Raw genomic sequence first — 22,197 nt, 5'->3', positions numbered from 1 at the left:
GATGGTATTTACCCATATACAATAAAATCCCTACTGGCTTGATAAAAGTGAGCATTGAGGGCAAACTTTTGGAGGCATCTCCTTAATGAGGACAGCTATAAAAGCACCCTGCGGACCGCCAATGAACACACAAACCTGGCATCCACTTTAATTACTGATAAGTTGTGAGCCAGCTAAAGGCAGCGGATTTCCCTCCCCCAGAGTCCCTAATCTGTTTAAAGCCGACTGCTGATCCTAAGTGCCGAGTCGGAGGATTCGATGGCAGGTGCCACTGTGAAGTCCCAGAACAGACGCTATCAGTCTTGCATCCCAATCTCCACATCTCCCAGGGACTGAAATACAAGTTCACCTCTATGTGTCCAACTTTCTGGCACACTCGATTATTAGGAAATCTGCTCGATCACACATGGTGCGAAATCAGAAGAAGCTCTAAGAAGTAATTATAGTCAAGCACAGAGCTTATGTGTTCTGGGTCGCTTTTACTGTGGAGGCAATGTGACACTTTCCACAGATTGTTTACATGCACTCTACACTATACACATGAGAAATATGGAGGCTGATTTATTTGTCATAACACATAAGTACTTAATTGGAAATTTCTTCAGCCTCTAGAAAAACACACTTTAATATAGTGGTGAAATAAATGATACCAGTGAATATAACCAGCTTTAACCAGTTAATTGCACAATTAATTAAAACACATTTGAAACGCATTGTCATAAAATGCATCATGAAGAAGTGCAAAGATTATCTAAATAATGTGACAGCCTATTTAACTCAACTAAATAGCCAGCCCTACATTTGAGTACTGACCAAATTGTGTCTGAATTGTCACTGAGTTATTGTGCATGCTGCAGGATGGTAGATCCAGAATGGTTTCCTTGATTTCCTTGTTGTCTTTGTCCAAACCTTTTTATCACTTAACACTTTTTGATTTGATACTGACTGATTCCAAAACTGTCATAAAGATTGGAACTGTCGGTATACGTTATTATAAAATAAAATTTTGGAATTATGTTTACAGAGCTTCAAAGGAAACTGTGGTTTAGTACAACTTGGGTTTTATTTTCGTAGCTCGGGCCATTAGTAATATCCATTATGACAACAATGTATCCTAGGGCTGTCAAAATTAACAGTATATTAACGCAAATTCCTTTTAATGGCACTAATTTCTTTGACGCAAGATCAACACACATGCGTTCTGTGATTTGGGCCTCGGGCCGCTCTGTAGTTTAGTAAGGTTGTGGATGGCTAGCAGAAACAAACCTTAAGCCGAAATGGATATAGAAAAGTGTCTTATGAATGGCAAAAGATTGAAAGCCCTTCCAGATGGTTCTCTTGACAAGACTAAAGTTGTTTGCATGAATATGAATTGAGTTACCAACGGAGTGCGTCGAGTCTCAAATAGGCCTACCACTTGCTGTCCGAGCACACGGCTGATGCAGTGAACCCTGCTCCCTCTCACCAAAGGCAGGCCACGCTGGACAGTATGTCATGTGGTCAAATATGCCCATCTGTTGTTACTTGATGGGCCTGATTATGCCATATTATGCTTTCAGTATATTTTTTGAACATACATTACCTTGATGTTATTCTGGAGAATATCCTAGACAGTATTGGTTATTGTTTTGTTGCAATATTAATAAACATTTGCATAAAGTAAGCATATTTGTCCGCTCCCATGTTGATAGAGCATTAAAAACTTGAAAGATATCCCTTTTAACAGATTAAAAAATGTGCCATTAATTTATGATAATTCATGAGTTAGCTTTGGACAATCATGCGATTAATTGAAATTAAATATTTTAATCGATTGACGGCCCTAATCATGACCAATAGAAAGGATGGTTCAAGCTACAAAATAGCATGGTAATAAGTTCTGATAAACTACAGTTTTTCTTTATCTGCAAGTGTATGGTGTTAAGGATTTTACCAACCCATTAATAGGGTTGGGTACCAAAACCCGGTGCTAATATGGGACCGGTTCCTAAACCACCGGTATCTACCCGACCGAATAACCACGCAGATTTTGATGCCTCATTTCGATGCCACTTAAATGCCTGCACTGCTTTCTGGTGGCAACAGAAGCATCACTGCCCGTGACGCTAGTTAACAGACAGAAGGTAACGTGAGCCTGTTAGCTGACAATAGGCAATATGCAAAATAAGTTTAACAGTGGTCTTGAGTGCTGGTTCTTCTAGCAAATAGTTAGGAGTCACAATGACAGTAGTCTATATCAACGATGTTTCATTTACAGGATTGTGGGAGCTGGGGTTGTGTAGGTGCCGCCGGAAATTACGCCGGATGTCCCTAATTTTCGGCCAGATGTCCGTCATCTTCTGCTTTCTTAACTGCTCCTCAGATCTCTGCAGGGTAAATCCAGACAGCTAGCTAGACTATCTGTCCAATCTGAGTTTTCTGTTGCACAACTAAAACAACCTTTGAACCTTTGCATGTTTCACTAAAACAAGCTCCTTCCCAAGGCTATTTTGCAGAGGCACTGTGTCTTCGTCCAGCACTTAGCACCGTCCAAGACGATTGTGATTGATTTAAATAAATGGCAATAAACCAGAGCACGTTTTTCTCCATTCCCAGAATGCTGTGTGGACTAGACTGTCATTGTAGTCTCACATTGCCAGACCTTCCTCCACCGTGGTGCTGCCGAGGAAGGTCTGGCAATGTGAGACTACAATGACAGTAACCTGCGGCCTTCTGTGAGTATGTAAAGCAGCATTATGTAATTATTTTTGTGACTTTTGCACTAGGTGGGGCTACGGCTTTGTAGGTTTGTGTATTTTGGCCGTCTCCGTTATGCTAACATTTGCAGCTGCGACCCAGGACGCCGCAGACAGACACTCAGATATTATTTTTTCACTGTATATGTACATGTAAATATAAACGTAGGAATTTTGAAGTACAAACATCATATGTAAGTAAATGTACATTTACATTAACTCCTGCACTCCTGCAATAAAGTCTATACACAAAAATAGACTGTATCAGCTGTACGTAAGGTTGTGCATTGGTTTGGAAAGGTGTGAGTGTGTCTGCCATCGAGTTAATCTGAGCAGGAATAAGCACAAGGGAACATGTAAATAACATTGTAACCATCCACTACATAGTACAGTAAGTTCCATTTTTGTGCTGCCTGATTCTTCTGTCAAGCCTCTTGGTAACTGGAAACAACATTGTTGTAATTCAGTGTATTACTACACATTGGAGCCTGAGGTTGTAGCAGCTTTAAACTGCTGAGAGGTGGAGTGACGTGTCACCAGACTTCCACAAATTGTAACTGACTCATTATTACAGCAAGACTCAGAAAGAACTCACGCATACCAACATTCAATTGATAAAATTGACTGTATTCTTTAATTCATATGTACATCTCCAACCCCCAATAAACCCCTCGATAAAGAAAATTGCAATTAATACTTTTAATATATTTAGTCAGTTTTACAGCCTCTGTACAGGATTGCTGATTTCAAGAAATTCACATCTAGGGCAGCAACATCATTTTCTTTGTTAGAAGAAACAAGAACGAGCATAAATGGAGTGAACAAGAGGACTTAGCAGGAAGGGGGTAAACACACAGTTCATGGGGGGGCATGTACAGAAGCAGCGCAATGAGGATAAATTATGTACAATACAAACCATTCATACAAATTAGGCTCTAAGATATAGAATTCAATACATTACATTTGATATATTAAGTGATAATGAGCAAGCCCCATCCCCCACGAACGACCCACTGATCAATCAATCAGGTAATCAGACATTCAATCAGTTGAGAATGAACCAATCACCCAACAGACTCAACATCTAGCTGTACGAGCAGGAACACTCTGACAACAGCTGAAGATTCCATTATCTGAGCTCCAAACCCAAACTCGCCTGAGAGGAAAAGCCTGCTCAGATCCAGCTCACCCTTACACAGGGTAAGGCCCCCCTCACATTGCTAAAAGCATCAAACTCACATTTGAATCTTCACTGTCCTCTTCAACTGCCTTGCAGGTTTTTACTATTTTTAAATGAGGAGTTAATTTTGTTTTCCAGTTATGCAGGATAAACTGCAGAGCGTAAATATCACAGCAGGGGCAAACAGTCCATATATTGTTGTCCAGAGAGCTAATGCATTATATGAAATATGCTAAAAGAGGAAAACAAAGTTATTAACATCTAGTTTGATAAGAACTGTGAACTAAACATGAAGCAAACAACAAAGGGCAGAGTTTAAACGCGATAACAATCCCAAAAGGACCAATAAGTCCTGCTATCTACACATGGTTCAAAAGGGACAAAACCCAATTCAAGAACAAAATTTTATCTGTTAATAATCATACTAATCGCAGAGATGTTAAGGTCATTTTTAAACACATTACAGTCCTATATACCACTTGGTAACTGCTAAGCAAAGGCTCTCTGCAACATTCAGAACATTAAATTGGGAAATCATTTGAGATGGCTGACTCTCTGGTAGGAACATGTTTAGAGATGGTAGGGCTTACATACAGATTTCTCTGGGATGGGTAGAAGCCCCAGTTTGTGCTCCACTCGTACACTTTTCTGTATGTGAGTGTAAGGGAACATCAGCCGGAAGGGAAGTAGGGAGTGTCACTGTGGTAGTTATAGTCAGGACACACTTTCTGCACCAGTTTGTAGTCGGTGCTGTAGAAGGAAATGAAGATGCAGATGACTTTGAACGGTTTGGAGCAGAGCCAGGAGACGTGACTCTGGGTCTGCTCCTGGTAGCAGGTCTTGGACGGGTCGAAGTTGCAGAGTGTGTTCTTGGCACCCTTCTCCACCTTCTCATACTCTATGCGGCAGTTAAAAGACTTTGAGTCCTTGGCGTCGATGACGGACTGTTGCGCCGCCACGTCGAACTCCACTATCTTGGTTGGAGGGACCAAGCTGACGGACACATTGCCCTGGCCTGTGGAGTTGTGGCGGAAATAGACACTGAAGGTGCCGTTGCCGTGATCCACGATCTTACCGGTGATCAGCAGGTTGAGTTTGACCGTCTTGATGTTAGAGTGGAAGTCCCCCCAGCCGAACATCTTCTTGAACTTCCCCGTCTTAACCATTGGCCGCCTTTTAGCCCGCGGTCGCGAGTCCTGCAAGTCTGTGGTGTTCCTCAGCCAGTCCCACAGGTCCTGCTCAGAGTAGGGCTCTGGAGTGTCATAGCGAAGGTCCAAGGCTGTGCTGTTTTCTTTGCCATGTAGAGTCTGTGACAGCAGCCTACTGATGGACATATCCTTACTACTTTCTGTCCATATATGCTTTAGTGTGGATTTGGGGCTTCCCGACTTGACAATGTCCGACTTTGAGGCATGGGCACTCGTAACCTAAGGAAGAGAAAAAAAAAAAAAACATCTGGTTGGCATATCTCCATGACTCGTTTGAAACTTGTTTAACCTATTTTCTGGAAATGTAATTTGGTACTAATCATAGGTGTAATAAAGATATTGTTCAGTTCCAGTTAATTAACTTCGGTACATTGCTAGTGTAACCTAGTCTTGCCACAGAACAGAACGCAGCAGAACATGAAAAATGGGAAATTTGTGAACAGTAAAACTGTTCAAAACCATTTAATAATGAATACATGTTTTCTCAGGCTTATGTTTAGCTGTTCTATTTTCCCTATAATTAGTACCAAATTACATAGTTCTTTCAAGGAAACTTCCAAGGAAATTATAAAGGAAATAATTAGGGAATTACGTCCTCATAAAAACAGCATAAAATCGCAGGAGTGTGTATTATTTGCATTCATGTGGGGGTGTTAGTAGACATACAAACAAGAAGAAGATCGGCTCATTAAAACATTTCGTCACAGTGCCACTGGCGGCCCAACATGGGTCAAAAGTGACCCAAGTGAATGATTTTGTTTCATATATTTGCATGTTATGCATTTTATTACACAATATTTACTGAATTCCTCAACTAACATCACAAACACTTATTTTAATTTTATTTTACTTTTACATTAAACACATTTTTGCATCCCTACCCTTTAAATGCACAACATGGGTCAAAAATTACCCATTTGTATTCTCAATGGAATTTCAGAAGAACCTTTGATTTTCTTTTACATATTTGCAATAAGGAACATATTTTATTGTGGACCACTCCCCTCAAAGTCACTATTTCACCTTTCTACAAGACGGCCTTATCACAACTGTGGGGACACATTGTGCGTTTTTTTTTACTTTTCACCACAGAAACATCATGTGCACATACATCATTATATAAAGATGCGGGTTTTATGGTTAATAAGATGTAAGAATAGAATAGTTATATGTAAAAAAAAGCTGTTAAGCTGTTGTAGACATATGGTGTTATGAATGAGAGTGAGCGAGTATAAGGCCACATTGAGTGGCAGGAGATTTGAGGACACCCAAGTTTTTTTGCGGTTTGATGACAAGTGGACCAGGGCTATTGGACAGAACAGAGTTTTTGTCAATATAGTTCTCTGAACAATGTTCAAAAAGTCAGCAGTTGGTGCTCTCTGTGCAACAGACCCATGTGCCAGGACCATAGCGACAAACACACCGTAGTTCATTGTTATCTAGCATTGGGGCATCAAAAAGAGCACTTCTGCAGTGTTTTTCTTTTTTGTTGTACAAACTTTGAATTTAAACAGTTTCTTCACAATGTCTGAGTTGAAAACGCATCTTCTTGTCACGTAAAGCCCCTGTTCATTTTGCACAGAAATTTTTATTGCATTTTGTGTCTGTTAAGAGGCACAAAGGCACTCTTTAGAACAGTGGTTCCCAACCTGGGGTCCGGGGACCCCTAACGGGGGCGGCAAAGATCACAGGGGGGGGCGCAAGTCTTTATCTGGTTTGAGGGTGAGGTAAAAAAAAAAATATTTGCACATGTTAAACAAATTATGATAATACACTAGAATATATAATGTATACAAAAGTCTGTATAAAAACTATATATTTTTGTTCCCGCTTAAACTTGTAGGCAGGCTACTTAGTAGGCCAAACCTCCGGGACCTCTTAACCTGGGACCCTTCCTGTCATCAGGTCAGCTGCTAGCTGCTATCTGCTAGCTGCTAGCTGCTATCATCCTCGTTTTTCCTGCCGCCACGGCATCACTATTTTATGAACGAAACATGGCGGAGAAACGTAAGTGCTGATAACTCCTCTGTATCAAAAAAGAAAGTAAGGGAAAGTTACCTCAACTTCGGTTTCGGAGGGGGGGCTCAGCTTTTCTTAGACATAAGTAGGGGGGGCGCCAAGGAAAAAAGGTTGGGAACCACTGCTTTAGAACATGCCCCCACAACTGGCATTTTAGCTAACTGGGAGCTCTGGCCATTAGCTGCAGCAACTCCAGTTTGCTAGCACCGATTTTTTTTTCCTATCGACAGTACTCTCTGACATCTAGTGATTAAGATCCAGGTAAAAATCGGCCGGATTTCTCCTTTAAGTAATTCACAGTCCCAGTGCCACTAGTTTCACTTTCAAGTATTTTTTATATAATGTTGAATAATTCTGTAACATTCAAAGTAGGTGGGTGGGAAGGAGGTCTCAGTTTAAGGCCCTAGACAGGTTTAAGCCGGCCCTGCTAAGTTCAAAAACGTACTTCTGCATTGGGTGAATTGATGCGTCATGAGATATTACTTATCTATATCATCGATATCTGTCAGGAAGTATTGACTTTCATATTCAAACATGCCGTTTTCCACAAAATTGACCAATCAAATGTATTCCGTGAGGGGTAAGACAGCTAAATCTTTGCTGCGAGCATCAATTTCAAATTATGGTAGTAGACAGCTGCAAATTGGGAATTATAGTGAAGCAAGCTGAGCGAGAAAGAGAATACAACAATCAAAGTAAAACATATTGCTCCTATCTCCTCCCTCTGCCAAATAGAGTGCGTATCCGCTGGTTCACAGAGATAAACGCAGTGGCCGTTCAGAGGGTAAAGAGCGGACTATTAACTACCGAGTGCTCCTTGAACTGATGATTGATGAACCCAAGGGTTTTCACTATTTAGCGCAGATGAGGGGATTTAGGCCCATTCAGGCCCCCGGTGGAGGTATGTGACACTGATTGCCTGATTTCTACTGTAAGACGTGACAGCAGATCCGTCTTGCTGAGGTTTTTGCATTTTGCGGATTGCCCCTAGGATCAATACTTGGAAAATAAGGTTTCACTACTAATCAATTCGAATTGAATTGCCTCAAAGTGTGTCTCTCAACACCATGGAGACATACAGAAAGGAGAATATACCTGTACTGTAAGTATGTTACAGACAGGGCAACAGAAAATAAATCAAGATGTGATTCTGGGGGAACTCTTGAGTTTCAGATTAAAGCAGAAAAAAGCCCTATTTGCAGGAGATCAGTATTACCAGGGGACCTCATGTGATTTAGAAATTACCCTCACGCCTGTGTTTCGTGCAGCACATTCGCATGGGATAAGCAAAGTCTGTAATTACTCAAACTTACTGACTTCATGTGTTTTCTGAAATGTCATTTTTTGGACCCTCAGGGCTACCATACTTATCTGCTTACCTCTTGATAGAGCAATCAAAAATGCACAACATTTCACTGGTGAAAACTAAACTAAAACATCTTTAGTTTATGTTGACAAAAAAAACAAAAACAAACAAGCATGACTCAATTTCACTAACTGATAAAAATCTGCATTAAAATACGAAAACAAGACCAAAATCAATTTCCAAAAATAGCACTTATTGACACAGCCGGTCACTAAAAAGCCCACACTATAATCTGCATAGTCTAGCGTGAGGAATTCACAACACTCATTAGCAACCAAGCTTTGGATTTCACAGGTACAAATCAATGAATAAAGAGTTAAAGGGTAACTACCAATTTTTTCAACCTGGAACCTATTTTCCTATGTTTTTTTGTTTAAGTGACTGATGGGAACAACTATCTTTGACATTGGTCCAATATTAAGCGAGATCGCTGCAGTCTTCATCGACGAAACAAGCTACAATGTAAGTTAATAGGACAATTGTCCAGCTTGTATTTACCTTCACAAAAGTGCTTGTTTTGCCACTGACAGCTCAGATTAATATTCTAATTGTCTGACAACATTATGGAAAGGATCCCTACAGAGATAGACCTTTAAAACCTCTTTGAGACCTTTCTGTTTAATCAGAAACAGCTCTGAAGTTGCTAGTGCTAAACCCACCAGACTCCATTTAAAAAAGCAATACTTTCAGTATAGAGTATAGAGCCAAAATATGTTGACATGTAAATCAGTAAACTATGTGTTGATTTCAACCAAAACTAGAGTTGTGATGGTTGGAAAAGTGGAAAGACGACCCCAAACGGCTTTTCATAGTTTTATTTTGTGTCTGTCGACTTTGAATGAAGTGTATTTTACGATGCTAAAATTACTGTTTATTTACATGGAGTCTGGTGGGTTTAGCGAACGAAATTTCGCGGACGTTTTTATGTTTAAAAAAAGGATCTTACTCTTTAACAGAAAGGTCGACCTCCTTAGAAATCCTTTGCATAATGTTGTCACACTTAGAATATTAATCTGAGCAAAACGAGCACTTTTGTGAAGGTAAATACAAGCTGGACAATTGTCCTATTAACTTACATTGTAGCTTGTTTAACTGACTCTCTTAATACTGGACCAATGTCAAAGATAGTTGTTCCCATCAGTCACTTAGACACAAGAACATAGGACAATAGGGCCCAGGTTGAAAAAAACGGTAGTTACATTTTAATCTGAAAAACTACAGTATTACATTCAGACCTAATTGTTCACTAAGTAGACTGTTCAATATAAACCAATCACCCACTGGATATGTCTTCTACATTGTATGTGGAAATCCAAACGGAAGACTAAAGTTAACAGCCCACTCAGTGGAGCTGAACAGGGTCTCATGGGATATATCTTTAGCATCAAGGGTTAAACTCATGGAGCACTTGGCTGCTTAAGGCAGATACACTCAGCAATCATTTCCTATTCAAACAGGTGAGGTGGCCTTCTCATACTGAGAGAATATCCCAGGATGGTGGAGGGTGAGGATTACGCTGGAATGAATGTATGATAATGTGCCTACTTATGAAGAGGATCTGGTAAAGTCCCTTTTATCACAGTGCATTCAATAGAATTGATTAAAAAAATGAACATAAAAACAGAGCGCATGAGATGCAGTTGCTTTGATGAGAATTATCATTTTTTCCCATCCTCACAGAAATGCAATCCTTGCAAATGTAGTCAGCTGTGGAAAACAACATCAAACTATGATAAAAGCCAGCAGTACAGCAGCGTCAGACCTTATTTTCTTTCATCTTAAGCCCAGTTCAGACCCAAGATTCGTGCTTTCGGGCTTTGGTCTATCGCTGCTTTCTCTCTTCAGTCACTCTTTAGCTCGCTCGACCATACACCATGTTCGTTGAGCCTCCGTCTAAAACTCTGCCATTACGAGCAGTTGACAGTTTCTAACTTAGAAATAAAATGGATTATGGATAATTTTATTTCTATTGTCTGTAGCTGACTTTACAAGCAGACTTCTCTATTGGCTGTTGAAACAGGTGACGTCCCTTATGTTCTAAAACCAGCCTCTGGAGACTCAACCAGCTGATGGTGGCGCAGCGACTCAGCTGACTACATTTGCAAGTCCAGCTAAGACGGGCCGGTTCAGACCGCTGAAACTTTTCTCTGGGACGTTCTGAAACGGTCTTGTCTCATCGCAAATCTTTGGTCTGAACTGGGCTTTAACCAGCAGTGGAAGACAATTCCAGATCCTTTACTTTAATCTTCTAGTGAGCAGGTAAGAAAGGAAGTGGAATAGAAGTTTAACATGAATTTAGAATACTCTTGGGCAAATTCACAAAAAAATGGATTGCTGCTGCTGCCTTTGCAATGGTTTGCAATGAGAATTACACAGTTTCTTTTTGTCTTATTTTTGCAGATTTTGCAGCCACAAAAGCAACACAATCCTTTTGTGAATTTGCCTGTCTAAGTACAAGTAGTTAGGTACAACAGGAGCAGATTAACTCACTAGGGAGTGAATGGACTCTGTGCCCCCAGGTACCATTGAGTGCTTAATATATTGGGTAAGAATGCATAGGCTGCTTTTAAGGCCGTACCATTTCAGTTTTTAATTGGGCTTTATTGGTGCGTATTACCAAACAAGTTTGTAATTAATCAGATTATCACAAAGTAATTGCCGCAATCTTAATGGACCCTGAGATACTTGATTCCTTGGCAGTTGCTTTCTTCCTACAACAGCTGGGCACTGTAGTTTTAGCAAACGTTACTCAAACAAAAGTATATAGTGCATTTGTACAGGAATATTTTAAATGATGTCTGATAATCAAACTGAATCGCCTGTCAGTAGTGAGAGACATATAACCTTCCAGCCACCATCATTTTCTGTAATGGAGGATGCAGTAATGGTTGCTAGGAGTCAATTTAACATTTTTCCCAAAGATTGAAGAGACAGACCATTATTTGTTATATCTGTAAGTTGACTTCCAACAACCTGTACAGTGGCGTCAATCTTATCCACACGTCAACATTTTTGTGCCCTTTCTTCTTATAATGGATGTAGCTGGCTAGCCCGCTACGTGGGCGCTTGCTGCCCATGTTCTAAATCCTGCCCACAAAACTCTGATTGGTTAATTCATTCTTTCATTCATTCATTCTTATCACCAGAAAGCATGGAGAAACACAACAACAGACATGTCTGTAACAATGTACACTACAGTGTTACTGTGTGTGTGTGTGTGTGTGTGTGTGTGTGTGTGTGTGTGTGTGTGTATGTGTGCGTGTGTGTTAATAGTAACAAAGGAACATGTCACCACGTCCAAAAGTGTGGCTCATTGACGGGTTTTTAATAGTTTTTGGACAACAATGGAGCTCAATGGCACAGAGGAATTGAATATGTCAGGCTTTGACACACACACACACACACACACACACACACACACACACACACACACACACACACACACAATACTTCTTATTGGATACATTTATTCTTGATTGCACAATTAGACAATAAGAAAAACAGAATATTGCCTGCCTTACCCGACACGTGATGTTTTAAAGCCAATACATCTAGCTATTAACATGTTGGTCATCCACAATAAACTATCTCAGATTTTATTCCATTTCAAAGAGGCAGCTTTAGCTTTTCAAAGTCCATTCAGCAACTGAAACATTCAATCAATTACTATACTAGAATACCTATATTGTTTTTTGCATAATAGTCTATGTGAATTAAATCAAAGTTGTTCTGGCAATTACCACCGCTCTGTCTCTGAAGATACTGATATTGATATATTAATGTTGAACAGTGTTACACCATTTAAGAATTAGAGTGTCTTTATCCCAACTAATTGCAGTAATGCCATACGATAGCCAGTGCAGAGCATAAAGTGTGAAGTCTATGGCTGTTTATCTGTACTCATTGTTTGCCTTGTCCAGTGGGTGGGCTCTATGTGGTGCATACAGACATGTTTATCTGTGCAGTTCTCAGGCTCAGGCATCATCCAAAACGTTTTTGGGCCGAGGGCCAGTGGGTTTGCTGGACTCCGGTGCTGCCAGCTGTAGTGCGCTCACCTGAGGGAACGGTGCATCTGGTAAACATGGCTGTCACTGCTGCCAGCACAGGCCTCGCAGATACCTGACTACTGGCCAGACAGCCAGTTGGTTGCCCCCAGGCAAGGAAGACTGCTGGGCAAGGCAAGCAGCACAGTGTTTGTACTATTCAGTCAAGACATGAATGAAAGTCACAGAAATAAGCCAAAGTTTGCATCAAAATGAATAAACCTTTGTAGTACATGGCATATCCGTTGACAAATACTTGAATACATACAGCTGAAAAGATGGAAACTGAAAATACCTAATTACGCGCACCATTGGCTTCTTTGTTTGAGTCAAGGAATTGAGTGTACGTTCAAAAGTTGTTTTAGTCGTTTAACAGAAAACTCAGATTGGACAGATAGTCTAGCTAGCTCTCTGAGATCTGAGGAGCAGTTAACCATAGTCCTCATGAATCGACTGGAGTTTAGTTAGCCAACATAAAGAAAGTGGAAAATGCGGGACATCCGGCGGAACCTCCAATATAGACTAGTCTGCTTGTTATACAGAGTACTAATCAGCCAGTGAAAACCGTGGTCTAATGTCTTCGGTGGCACTAGAGGGTCTTTGTCAAGTCTGGGAAAATAACCCTGATTACAACAAACTCATTTTTATTGGAGGACCTGCGTTAAAAACAGGTTGGGAAGTTTCAAAGACGTGGGCATTGAAGACAAGGGATGTTTTATCAGGCAGGAGGGTTTAATGAAAATATGCTGCTGAGAGTTAAAGCATCAAGCTCAACCCATACTACGGACTTAAGGTCTTATGAAATAAAGAAAATATATTAGTGAAGTGGCAGTTTAAATTACTATTTAAGGATTAGGAACATGTCTTTAAAAACCTGGTTTGTTAATTGTAATTGAATTGAGCTTTATTTTCAGAATTTTGCCTCTCTTCAGATGTTTTTATTTGTGATCATTAGTACAAACGTTTTAAATATAGAAGCACAACCTGGTGCTATTCTATAGTGTTTCTTTAGTGGTGACTGCAGTGCTTAAAGCTGACCAGTATTCACTTGAGTACAGGAATTTACTCATGCACTTACTCATGAGTCTTGATATACGCATAGTATGCAGCTACGAACCAATTGGTCCACCAAACATGCCCAGAGAGAAGGAGAAATGTGCTGCTGTTCTGCTGATGTAACATGTGACTGAGTCCTGCCAGGCAGCTTCTGGGGAAAACTGGCCTCCTGCTCTCACCGCTGTAATCCTGAACTGGTTGATGGTCTGCTATTCTGAAGCTAAGGCAGCAGGTAGGGTCAGTCTAAGGCTAACCACCCCTCAGGTGTCTTAGAGGCTCTAGGTTTACCGTGTGACCATTTGGGGTAATTTGAATAATTGCTAAATTGTTTGGTAGTACAGTTTGAACCACTAGATCACAGTATTATCACCGCAAAGATGCGGATTTTTGTGCGCCCCCAAATTATGTTATGAACCCAGACACAACGCAATTGTCTTTTTCAATTTATCTTGGACTTCCACAACAGGTACAAGGCAGCAATAATGGTTATTTCGCTCATTCATGTGCTCATGGAATGACAGCTAGGTTGTGCTGGGAGCTTGGTAGTCTATATCCTCGACCTTCCACTTCCGGGATTGCCTCGTTTGTGCCGGATGTGTTTTTATTTTCATTGTTTCATGCCTGTTGGTGGGTCACTCATTAACCAGACATAAAAGCCCATAAAATCTGCATGCTGGGCAGCTGCTGGCTTACAGTACTAACAGCCAGCACTGCAGGAGTGAATCTTGTTTTACGAAATGTCTTTTGCTCTCAGGTTTCTCTTTCAATATTTCTATCTCAATGAAGCGTAAAACTAGGGCTCAACAATTAATCGTTTGTGAAAATCGAATGTGAAATATTTAGTTGAATGTTTGGTGTAACATTTGATTTAAAAAATGTATTCCTCTTTTCATTATTATAGTTAGTTTTTTCATAAGATTTTTAATAACATAAATGCTGGAATAATGTTACATATCACAGATTTTAAATACCTTGGCACATATATTGACGGCAAACTTACTTTTAAGGAAAACACTGATTTTATTTTTAAGAAATGTTCTCAACGGCTTTACCTTCTACGAAAGCTGAACAACTTGAACTAAACTTTGTAAAGTCACTTTTTATGAAATGTATTGTGCGTCTGCCATCTTGGCTATGTATTGTTTGTAATGATCTGTCTCTCGTGTATTCTTGTATTTTTGGTGATACCGAAGAAGAATTTTCACATCTGTGGACAATAAAGTTTTTCGTATTCGTATTCATATTGTTTACAGAAATGTCCTATTTTCAGTGGATTTTTCATTTATTTTTTATTACTTTATTTAACATGATCGTAGAGGCGGCAATTTGTAGCTAAAAAAAAGATTTTTCCCCCCCCAATCGATCAGCCCTATTTAAAACTAAGGTCTCTGTTTCAACACAAACTACTCTTATTTGTTCTCTGCTTCAGCTCTTATTTGTTGTTTTCTATTGTAACTTCACTACACACTCCTCCTTCCCTCTTTGTCACCTATTCATATATAATGAAATGCGATAATGCGATATTCATATCGCATTACCTTTTGACCTCAGCTTTATACAAGCTGGTATGAAGCAGTTTAAAGTTGTCCAATAGATACTTGCCACAGGATGTGTCACAGTGAGTGCCATGTGTGTGTACTAGTGTTAGGGGTGTCACGATTCTCCAAATCCATGATTTGAATTGACTTTAAATTTTAACAATTTGACTCAAATTTCTATTTAAACTTTTTTTTTTTTTCAACAGTGATGGCAATACTACAATCAGAGCCACTAGACGGCAAAAGGGTAATTTACAACAACAGTTTAAGTTTCTCAAAATCAATGAAGTGCAGTTGAATGGACCATTGGTTTAACCAGGTGCACACCATGTGTCCCGTTGGAGCCCACATGCTTTACCTTTGATGTTTGTTTCGCTAACTTACTCATGGGAATGGCAAAATGTTGCCACACAGTGACTTCAGGGGGATTTTTCAGATTTGTTGTTTCTCCATCAACTTTGACTGCCGCAGTGGCCATGGTATCTGGAAAAGTCAAGCTGCAGGCTACCGGTAAGCTAGCGTTAACCCTGTGTCTTTAGCTGCATGCTACCAGCTGGTAAGCTGTGCTGTGTGTTGTTGTTTTCTTCTTTGGACATGTTCAAGTAGACGGGAGTGGAGAGAAAAACAAATACTCTGGGAATCGCCGATCCTGCTCTAAAAGCCGATAAATAAAATAGCTGAGCGATAGCTCATCTCGATAGATTTTCAATTTAAAATCCAAATCGTGACACCCCTCATTTGTGTGATGTAAGCTGTAGCATATGTAACTCTCAAATGTGCTCTCTGAGTATCTAGCTGTCACCACTCATATTGTAAGTTGCAGAGAGAAACAGTGATTTAAAAAGAACTAGAAGCTGGATATAACATGACTGTAAATAAAAAATTATTCAGCCTCTACTTTGAGACTTTTGAAAATATAATTTCAGTCTCTAAAGCACTTTGTAACCTAGGTTTTTGAAAGGTGCTATAGAAATAAAATTTTACTTACTTACTTACATTTCAGCAGTCCCTGCTCATAAAGAGTATTATACATGTACAATGCATTTGGCATAACAGGGTGTCAATGTGTATCGTTTCAAAGACTTGTTGAGTTGTGTGAAGATGAATGTACTTTATGTGTGCGTTGGAGAGTTTTTATTAGGAAAGAGCAGCTAGACAGGTGTTCAGTACAGCATTGTGTAAATGCTTTCATAGATGGGCTACAGGCATTTAATCAGTCACTCATAGAGATGAACATGTTTAAATAAGCAACATTAACACGAATGTTTATGAATGTTAAGATTCATTATCCCCAAAAAAAGAAAGCTGCCCTTTAATCTGAGTTCCCAGCATCATGCAGTCAGCAGTGAAGACATATTCCTGTTGTTTTTTTCTTTTTAAGATCATTTTAAAGTGCCCATATTATGAAAAAATCACTTTTTTCTGGGATTTGGGGTGTTATTTTGTGTCTCTGGTGCTTCCACACACATACAAACTTTAAAAAAAATCCATCCATGCTGTTTAGAGTGAGATACGGTTTCTGAATGTGTCCTGCCTTCAGTCTCTGGGTGAGCTGTTCAAAATCGGCACGGCTTGTGACGTCACAAGCCGAAACGAGCAGGCTAACCGCAACCATTAGCTCATAGCATTAGCATGCTAACGCTAATGCTAACGCTAGCATGCTAACGCTAGCATGCTACCTCGTTCTCAATAGCAAAGCACTGCTACAACACACACAAGTTCACCATAATCTACAAAAGAACTACTTCCATGTGCGCCCTCATTTAGAAGTCTCCCAGCTAATCCTGCCTTGTAACTGACCAAAGTTGTAGAAACAGCCTTTCTTTTACTGTCTATGGAGCTAGCTAGCTGACATGATCTACATCTGAGCTACTGGGCATGTGCAGTGCAATCAAAGATAGTACAGAAGAAGAAGAAGAAAAGAGGTCTCACTCTGTAGCTAAAACAGAGACCAGCTGAAAAGAGGATCTGCAGCAGTGAGAGACAGCGGTGCAGTACAACACAAATATGGTGTTTTTTGAAAATGAAACCATGTAAACCTATTCTGGTACAACCTTAAAATACAATTATGAACCTGAAAATGAGCATAATATGGTTGCTTTAATGGACAGGACAGGTGAGAAAGGGGAGAGAGGGGGAAGACATTAGAGATGTTCCGATATCGATACCAGTATCAGTATCGTCTCCGATACTGCCTAAAATGCTGGCATCGGTATCGGGAAGTACTGGAGTTTATGCACCAATCTGATACCACGTAATAAAGCCCTAAAGAAAATCTATGTTAAAGTAGTTCATTTATGTTCTCTTTCCATTATAACTGACTGTCAAACTGGATAATAAAAGAAAGTTCTGTGGCATTCATTGTTCATGTTTCACAAAGAGTGTAACCTGAGCCAGACTGACAACAAAGATAGAAATCATATCACATCCATACAGGGATAGTAGTATGCAGTTGTTAAAGCATAATAAAATATATGACACACTGGTATCGGATCAGTACTCGGCATCGGCTGATACGCAAGTTCAGGTATCAGAATCGGTATCGGGAAGCAAAAAATGCTATTGGACCATCTCTAGAAGACATGCAGGAAATCGACACAGGTCAGAGTCGAACCCTGGACCTCTGCATCTAGGCATAAACTTCTGAATGTGCGCCTGTTCTACCCACTGAACCAACCTGGCCACAGATTTAGGATCTAAGTTTAACCCTTGTGCATCCCTTTAAAAATGTTCCTCTGATGTCCTAGGGTGTCATACAATTATATTCAGATTTGTATACACTTTCATAAATCTTTTAACCAACTTCAGCCCTGAACATCACTGCCAAATATTGATTCATTGTATACATAATGCCACTGTAACAACACAAAAATTTAATTATTTTCTGTATACTAAATGCTAACAAAAATGTTTTCCAACAGTCAGGGATATGTCAATGATTAGCAAAAACATTGATTTTGATGCAGTACATCTAATCTATATCCATAATGTTCCACTTCTGGGAGTGCTCTGTTGCCGCCGGAAATTCTGCCAGATGACACTCTTTTCGGCCGGATGTCCGTCTCCTTCCTCTGTCTCTGTGTTGGTGTTCTAACCTCTGGTGGATTTGTGAGGACTATGTTTAACTGCTCCTCAGATCTCTGCAGGGTAAATCCAGACAGCTAGCTAGACTATCTGTCCAATCCGAGTTTTCTGTTGCATGACTAAAACTACTTTTGAACGTACACATGTTCCACTAAAACAAGTTCCTTCCGAGGCTGTTTAGCAGAGGCACCGTGGCTCAGTCTGGGCCTATCACTGCCTATGACAATTGTGATTGTTGTATAGAAATGGCAATAAACCAGAGCACGTTTTTCTCCCATGCTGTGTGGACTAGCCAGACCCGCGCTCCGCAGCGCTGTGGAGGAGGGTCTGGCAAAGAGAGACTACATTGCATCAAATACTGCGGTGCTTCATAATACAGCAGCAAGGCCCTTAGTGGAAACTAGGAAAATAGCATGTATATGTATTTGCCCCATAGGGCAAGCATGAGAAAATGTATCCATCAAAGAAATTGTTAAAATTACAATTATACAGCCAGAGCTCTAGATTGAAAACGTGATACAGTAGAATGCATGAATGTATGCTGTAATGGCCATGGGAGCAAAAATTGTGGTTTAAATGGGGACATGTTTGTCCTTAAGGGTCTAAGTGTCTGTATTTTGGCTACACAGTTTATTATAAACTTATTACTCGTATACGAGCTGAGACTGAACTAAAAAAAAAAAAAAGTCACACTCTTGTCAAAATGTATGCCATATGCATTAACACAGCCAAAATGATCAAATTAAAAAGCTAGAAATGTCCCTGTTCCACTTTCTTTCACTTGTGTGCCGTGGCAGAAAGCAGGCAGGACAGGATACAGCATAGGGTAACAGCCTTTCACAAATTGTGAATGATACTGCTTCTTAATATAGGTTTTTATCAAACATTTTGCTAACCAGATGATATATCTGGGTCTGCTGCATCAGTTTTGATCCTTTTTGTAAATATGGCATTTTTCGATACTCGATACTAAGGAGGCAATTCGGTCAGTGCCTTAAAAATATTGATTGTACCCAGCCCTACATAACCTCCTCTCTATCATGGCGGCACAGACGAAGCTTCATGACGCCGTGTCTCTCCAGATTCTGCAAATTAGTAGTAATATGCTTGTTTATCTCAAGTATCTTCGGTAAAAACAGTCTAGCGTACATATCGTACACCCGGCAGGAACTTTTGGACATCGGCTCCTGCAATTCTGACATCGTTATTAGCATATTTCCAGAGATTGCTACACCGACTGGAGGGCTCTTCAGACAGACGTGCAAACGCCACCGCAGAGGGTCTCGTGGTTGAATTCGGCAGAGGCTAAAGCTAACTCCACATCGACTCGCTCTTCCAAGCCTTTTCCTCTCCAATGTTCGCTCACTGGGATGGATGAAAATGGATGAACTGCGACTGCAGATCACCACACACAATGATTATGGACTGCAACATCATGATTTTCACAGAAACTTGGCTTAACAGCGGAATATCCAACAGCGCTATCGAGCTAGCTGGACGCTGCCTCCTCCATGCGGACAGAACAGCTGTTGGCTCCGGCAAAACCAGAGGTGGGGGTTTGTGCATTTATGTTAACAAAACGTGGTGCACGGACAATACCATCACCGAGAATCACTGCTCAACTAACCTTGAGTATCTCATGGTTAAGTGTAGACCTTTCTATTTACCCCGAGAGTTTACATCAACTGTAATAACAGCAGTTTACATACCTCCTGATGCTAACGCTAAGATTGCCATGAAATAACTGCATTCTGCTATTAGTAAACAAACTTTGCACCCTGAGGCAGCCTACATTGTCGCGGGTGACTTCAACCACTCAAATTTAAAGACTGTACTGCCTAAATTCCATAAAAATGTATCATGCCCCACAAGAGGAGAAAATATTTTAGACCAAGTTTTCACTCATGTAGCTGATGCATACAAAGCTGCTCCCCTTCCCCATCTAGGCCACTCAGACTACCTCTCTCTGTTTCTACTGCCCAAGTACATAGCACTCATCAAATGTGTGAAACCAACAGTAAGGACGGTCAAAGTGTGGCCAGAGGGAGCTGACTTCAGCAGCGTCTTGGTAACAATGACTGGAGAGTGTTCGTAACTCAGTCCACCCAGGACCCCCACATGGACATTGACTCATATGCCTCCTGTAGGACTGTATCAACTCTAATATCAACAGTGTCACCACCCTCAAACGGATTACCACTTTCCCTAATCAGAAGCCACGGATGAACAGTGAGGTCAGACTCCTGCTGAAGGCACGTGACATTGCATTCAGATCAGATGATGCTCAAGCCTATAATTCATCCAGGGCTAACCTGAATAGGGGCATCAAAAAAGTCAAGCACAACCACAAGTTCAGGCACTGAATGCACGCAAGGCTGCTGGTCCTGATGGTATCCCCGGACACGTACTCAGGGCCTGTGCTGTGCAGCTGACTGAGGTTTGGACTGACATATTTAATCTGTCACTAGCCCAGGCAGCTGCTGTCCCCGCGTGCTTTAAAACCACCTCCATCGTGCCGGTGCCAAAACACTCCACTGCAACAAGCCTTAACGACTTCCGTCCAGTTGCACTCACCCCCATCATAATGAAGTGCTTCGAGAGGCTGGTCCTGGTATATCTCAAGACCTGCTTATCACCTTCACTGGACCCCTTCCAATTCGCTTACCGTCAGAAGAGGAGCACAGAGGATGCCATCTCTACGGCACTTCACTCTGCCCTGTCCCACCTTGACAATAGCAACCCCTATGTGAGAATGCTGTTCATTGACTTCAGTTCAGCATTCAACACCATCATCCCCTCCAAACTGATCACCAAACTCAGCATCCCGGTGACAATTTAACCAACTAAGCCCCCCCCTCCCCGGACAATTAGCACTACCCTACCCCACCCATACTGTTCTATTTATTTATTTACAAATGTACATACTGTAATTACACCTATACATAGCCATATTATACTGCTCTTCATACTATTCATCCTGCACATACACTTATTCTTACTACTCTTATAATGTTACCACACTGCACATAGCTGTACATACTGCACATATCTGTCTATATGGTTGATTCAGTATATCCATATTAATTTAATACACTGTATATATCTATATCTATATTATTCTTACTACTAGTATAATGCCACTGCTACTACATTGCACATATCTGTACATGTTGTTCATACATTGTTCATATTACATAGCCATATTTATTCTGCTCTTATAATACTGCAATATATTTATTGTCCTACCTATGCACCACCTGTCCATACTTGTGTATCACATTGCACTTTTCTGCTTTTTTTGCACTTCTGGTTGGACGCAAACTGCATTTTGCTGTCTTTGTACTTGTACACTGCACAATGACAATAAAGCTGAATCTAATCTAATCTAATCTAATCTAATCTAATAACATCATGTCATTAGACAGAACATAGCAAAGGGGCATAAAAGTAAAAAAAATGTAAATGAATTGTGAACTGAACAACTAATCACAGGCTGGAGTCACCCTTCAGAGGCTGACAAAGCACACTGCAAGCTTAACTTCCAACAGAGCAGGAAACATACAAATACAACATCAGTGACACAGTATTTGTCATCTTTGTTGCAATTTTACCCAGTGGGGAGGTGGTGCAATAAAAAAAGAAATTAAACTTAAAAAGTCCATGCGGAGAATAGCCCCAAATACCAACATTATAAAAAATACATTTGTAAAACTGTTGACAGGACACTTCCAACTGCAAAAAAAGTCAAATATTGCTCTTTTATTATGAATGTTTTAAATCATGAACATTTAACATTTGTAAAAACTTCCCCAGATGTGTGATGTCATCTCAATGTAAGTTCTATAGGACAAGGGGGCCGGCTCAGGGAAACAGCAAGGGGGCAACACAAAGCAATACCACCTACCAATATCAAACTGCAGTAAAACGTTTTCTGTGACACAGCACTACATTGAAACCAATAACAACTC

The 22,197-nt window shown here is 40.4% G+C and overlaps 1 protein-coding gene across 1 annotated transcript in view; it reads right to left on the bottom strand.

The window, feature by feature from the left end:
• Positions 1-3,341: 3,341 nt before the first annotated feature.
• nxph1 (neurexophilin 1) overlaps positions 3,342-22,197 on the bottom strand; it is a 63,688-nt gene continuing 44,832 nt past the window's right edge. Inside the window, exon 2 of the mRNA XM_031278526.2 lies at positions 3,342-5,342. Within this exon, the coding sequence (XP_031134386.1) occupies positions 4,587-5,342 (756 nt within the window). The 3' untranslated portion in view covers positions 3,342-4,586. The remainder of the gene's footprint in view (positions 5,343-22,197) is intronic.

This window comes from Sander lucioperca, chromosome 16, assembly GCF_008315115.2.
Source record: "Sander lucioperca isolate FBNREF2018 chromosome 16, SLUC_FBN_1.2, whole genome shotgun sequence".
In the NCBI taxonomy this organism is placed as follows: Eukaryota; Metazoa; Chordata; class Actinopteri; order Perciformes; family Percidae; genus Sander; species Sander lucioperca.
Note: the sequence above shows the minus strand (reverse complement) of the source record. Positions and strands in the feature narration are given on the sequence as shown.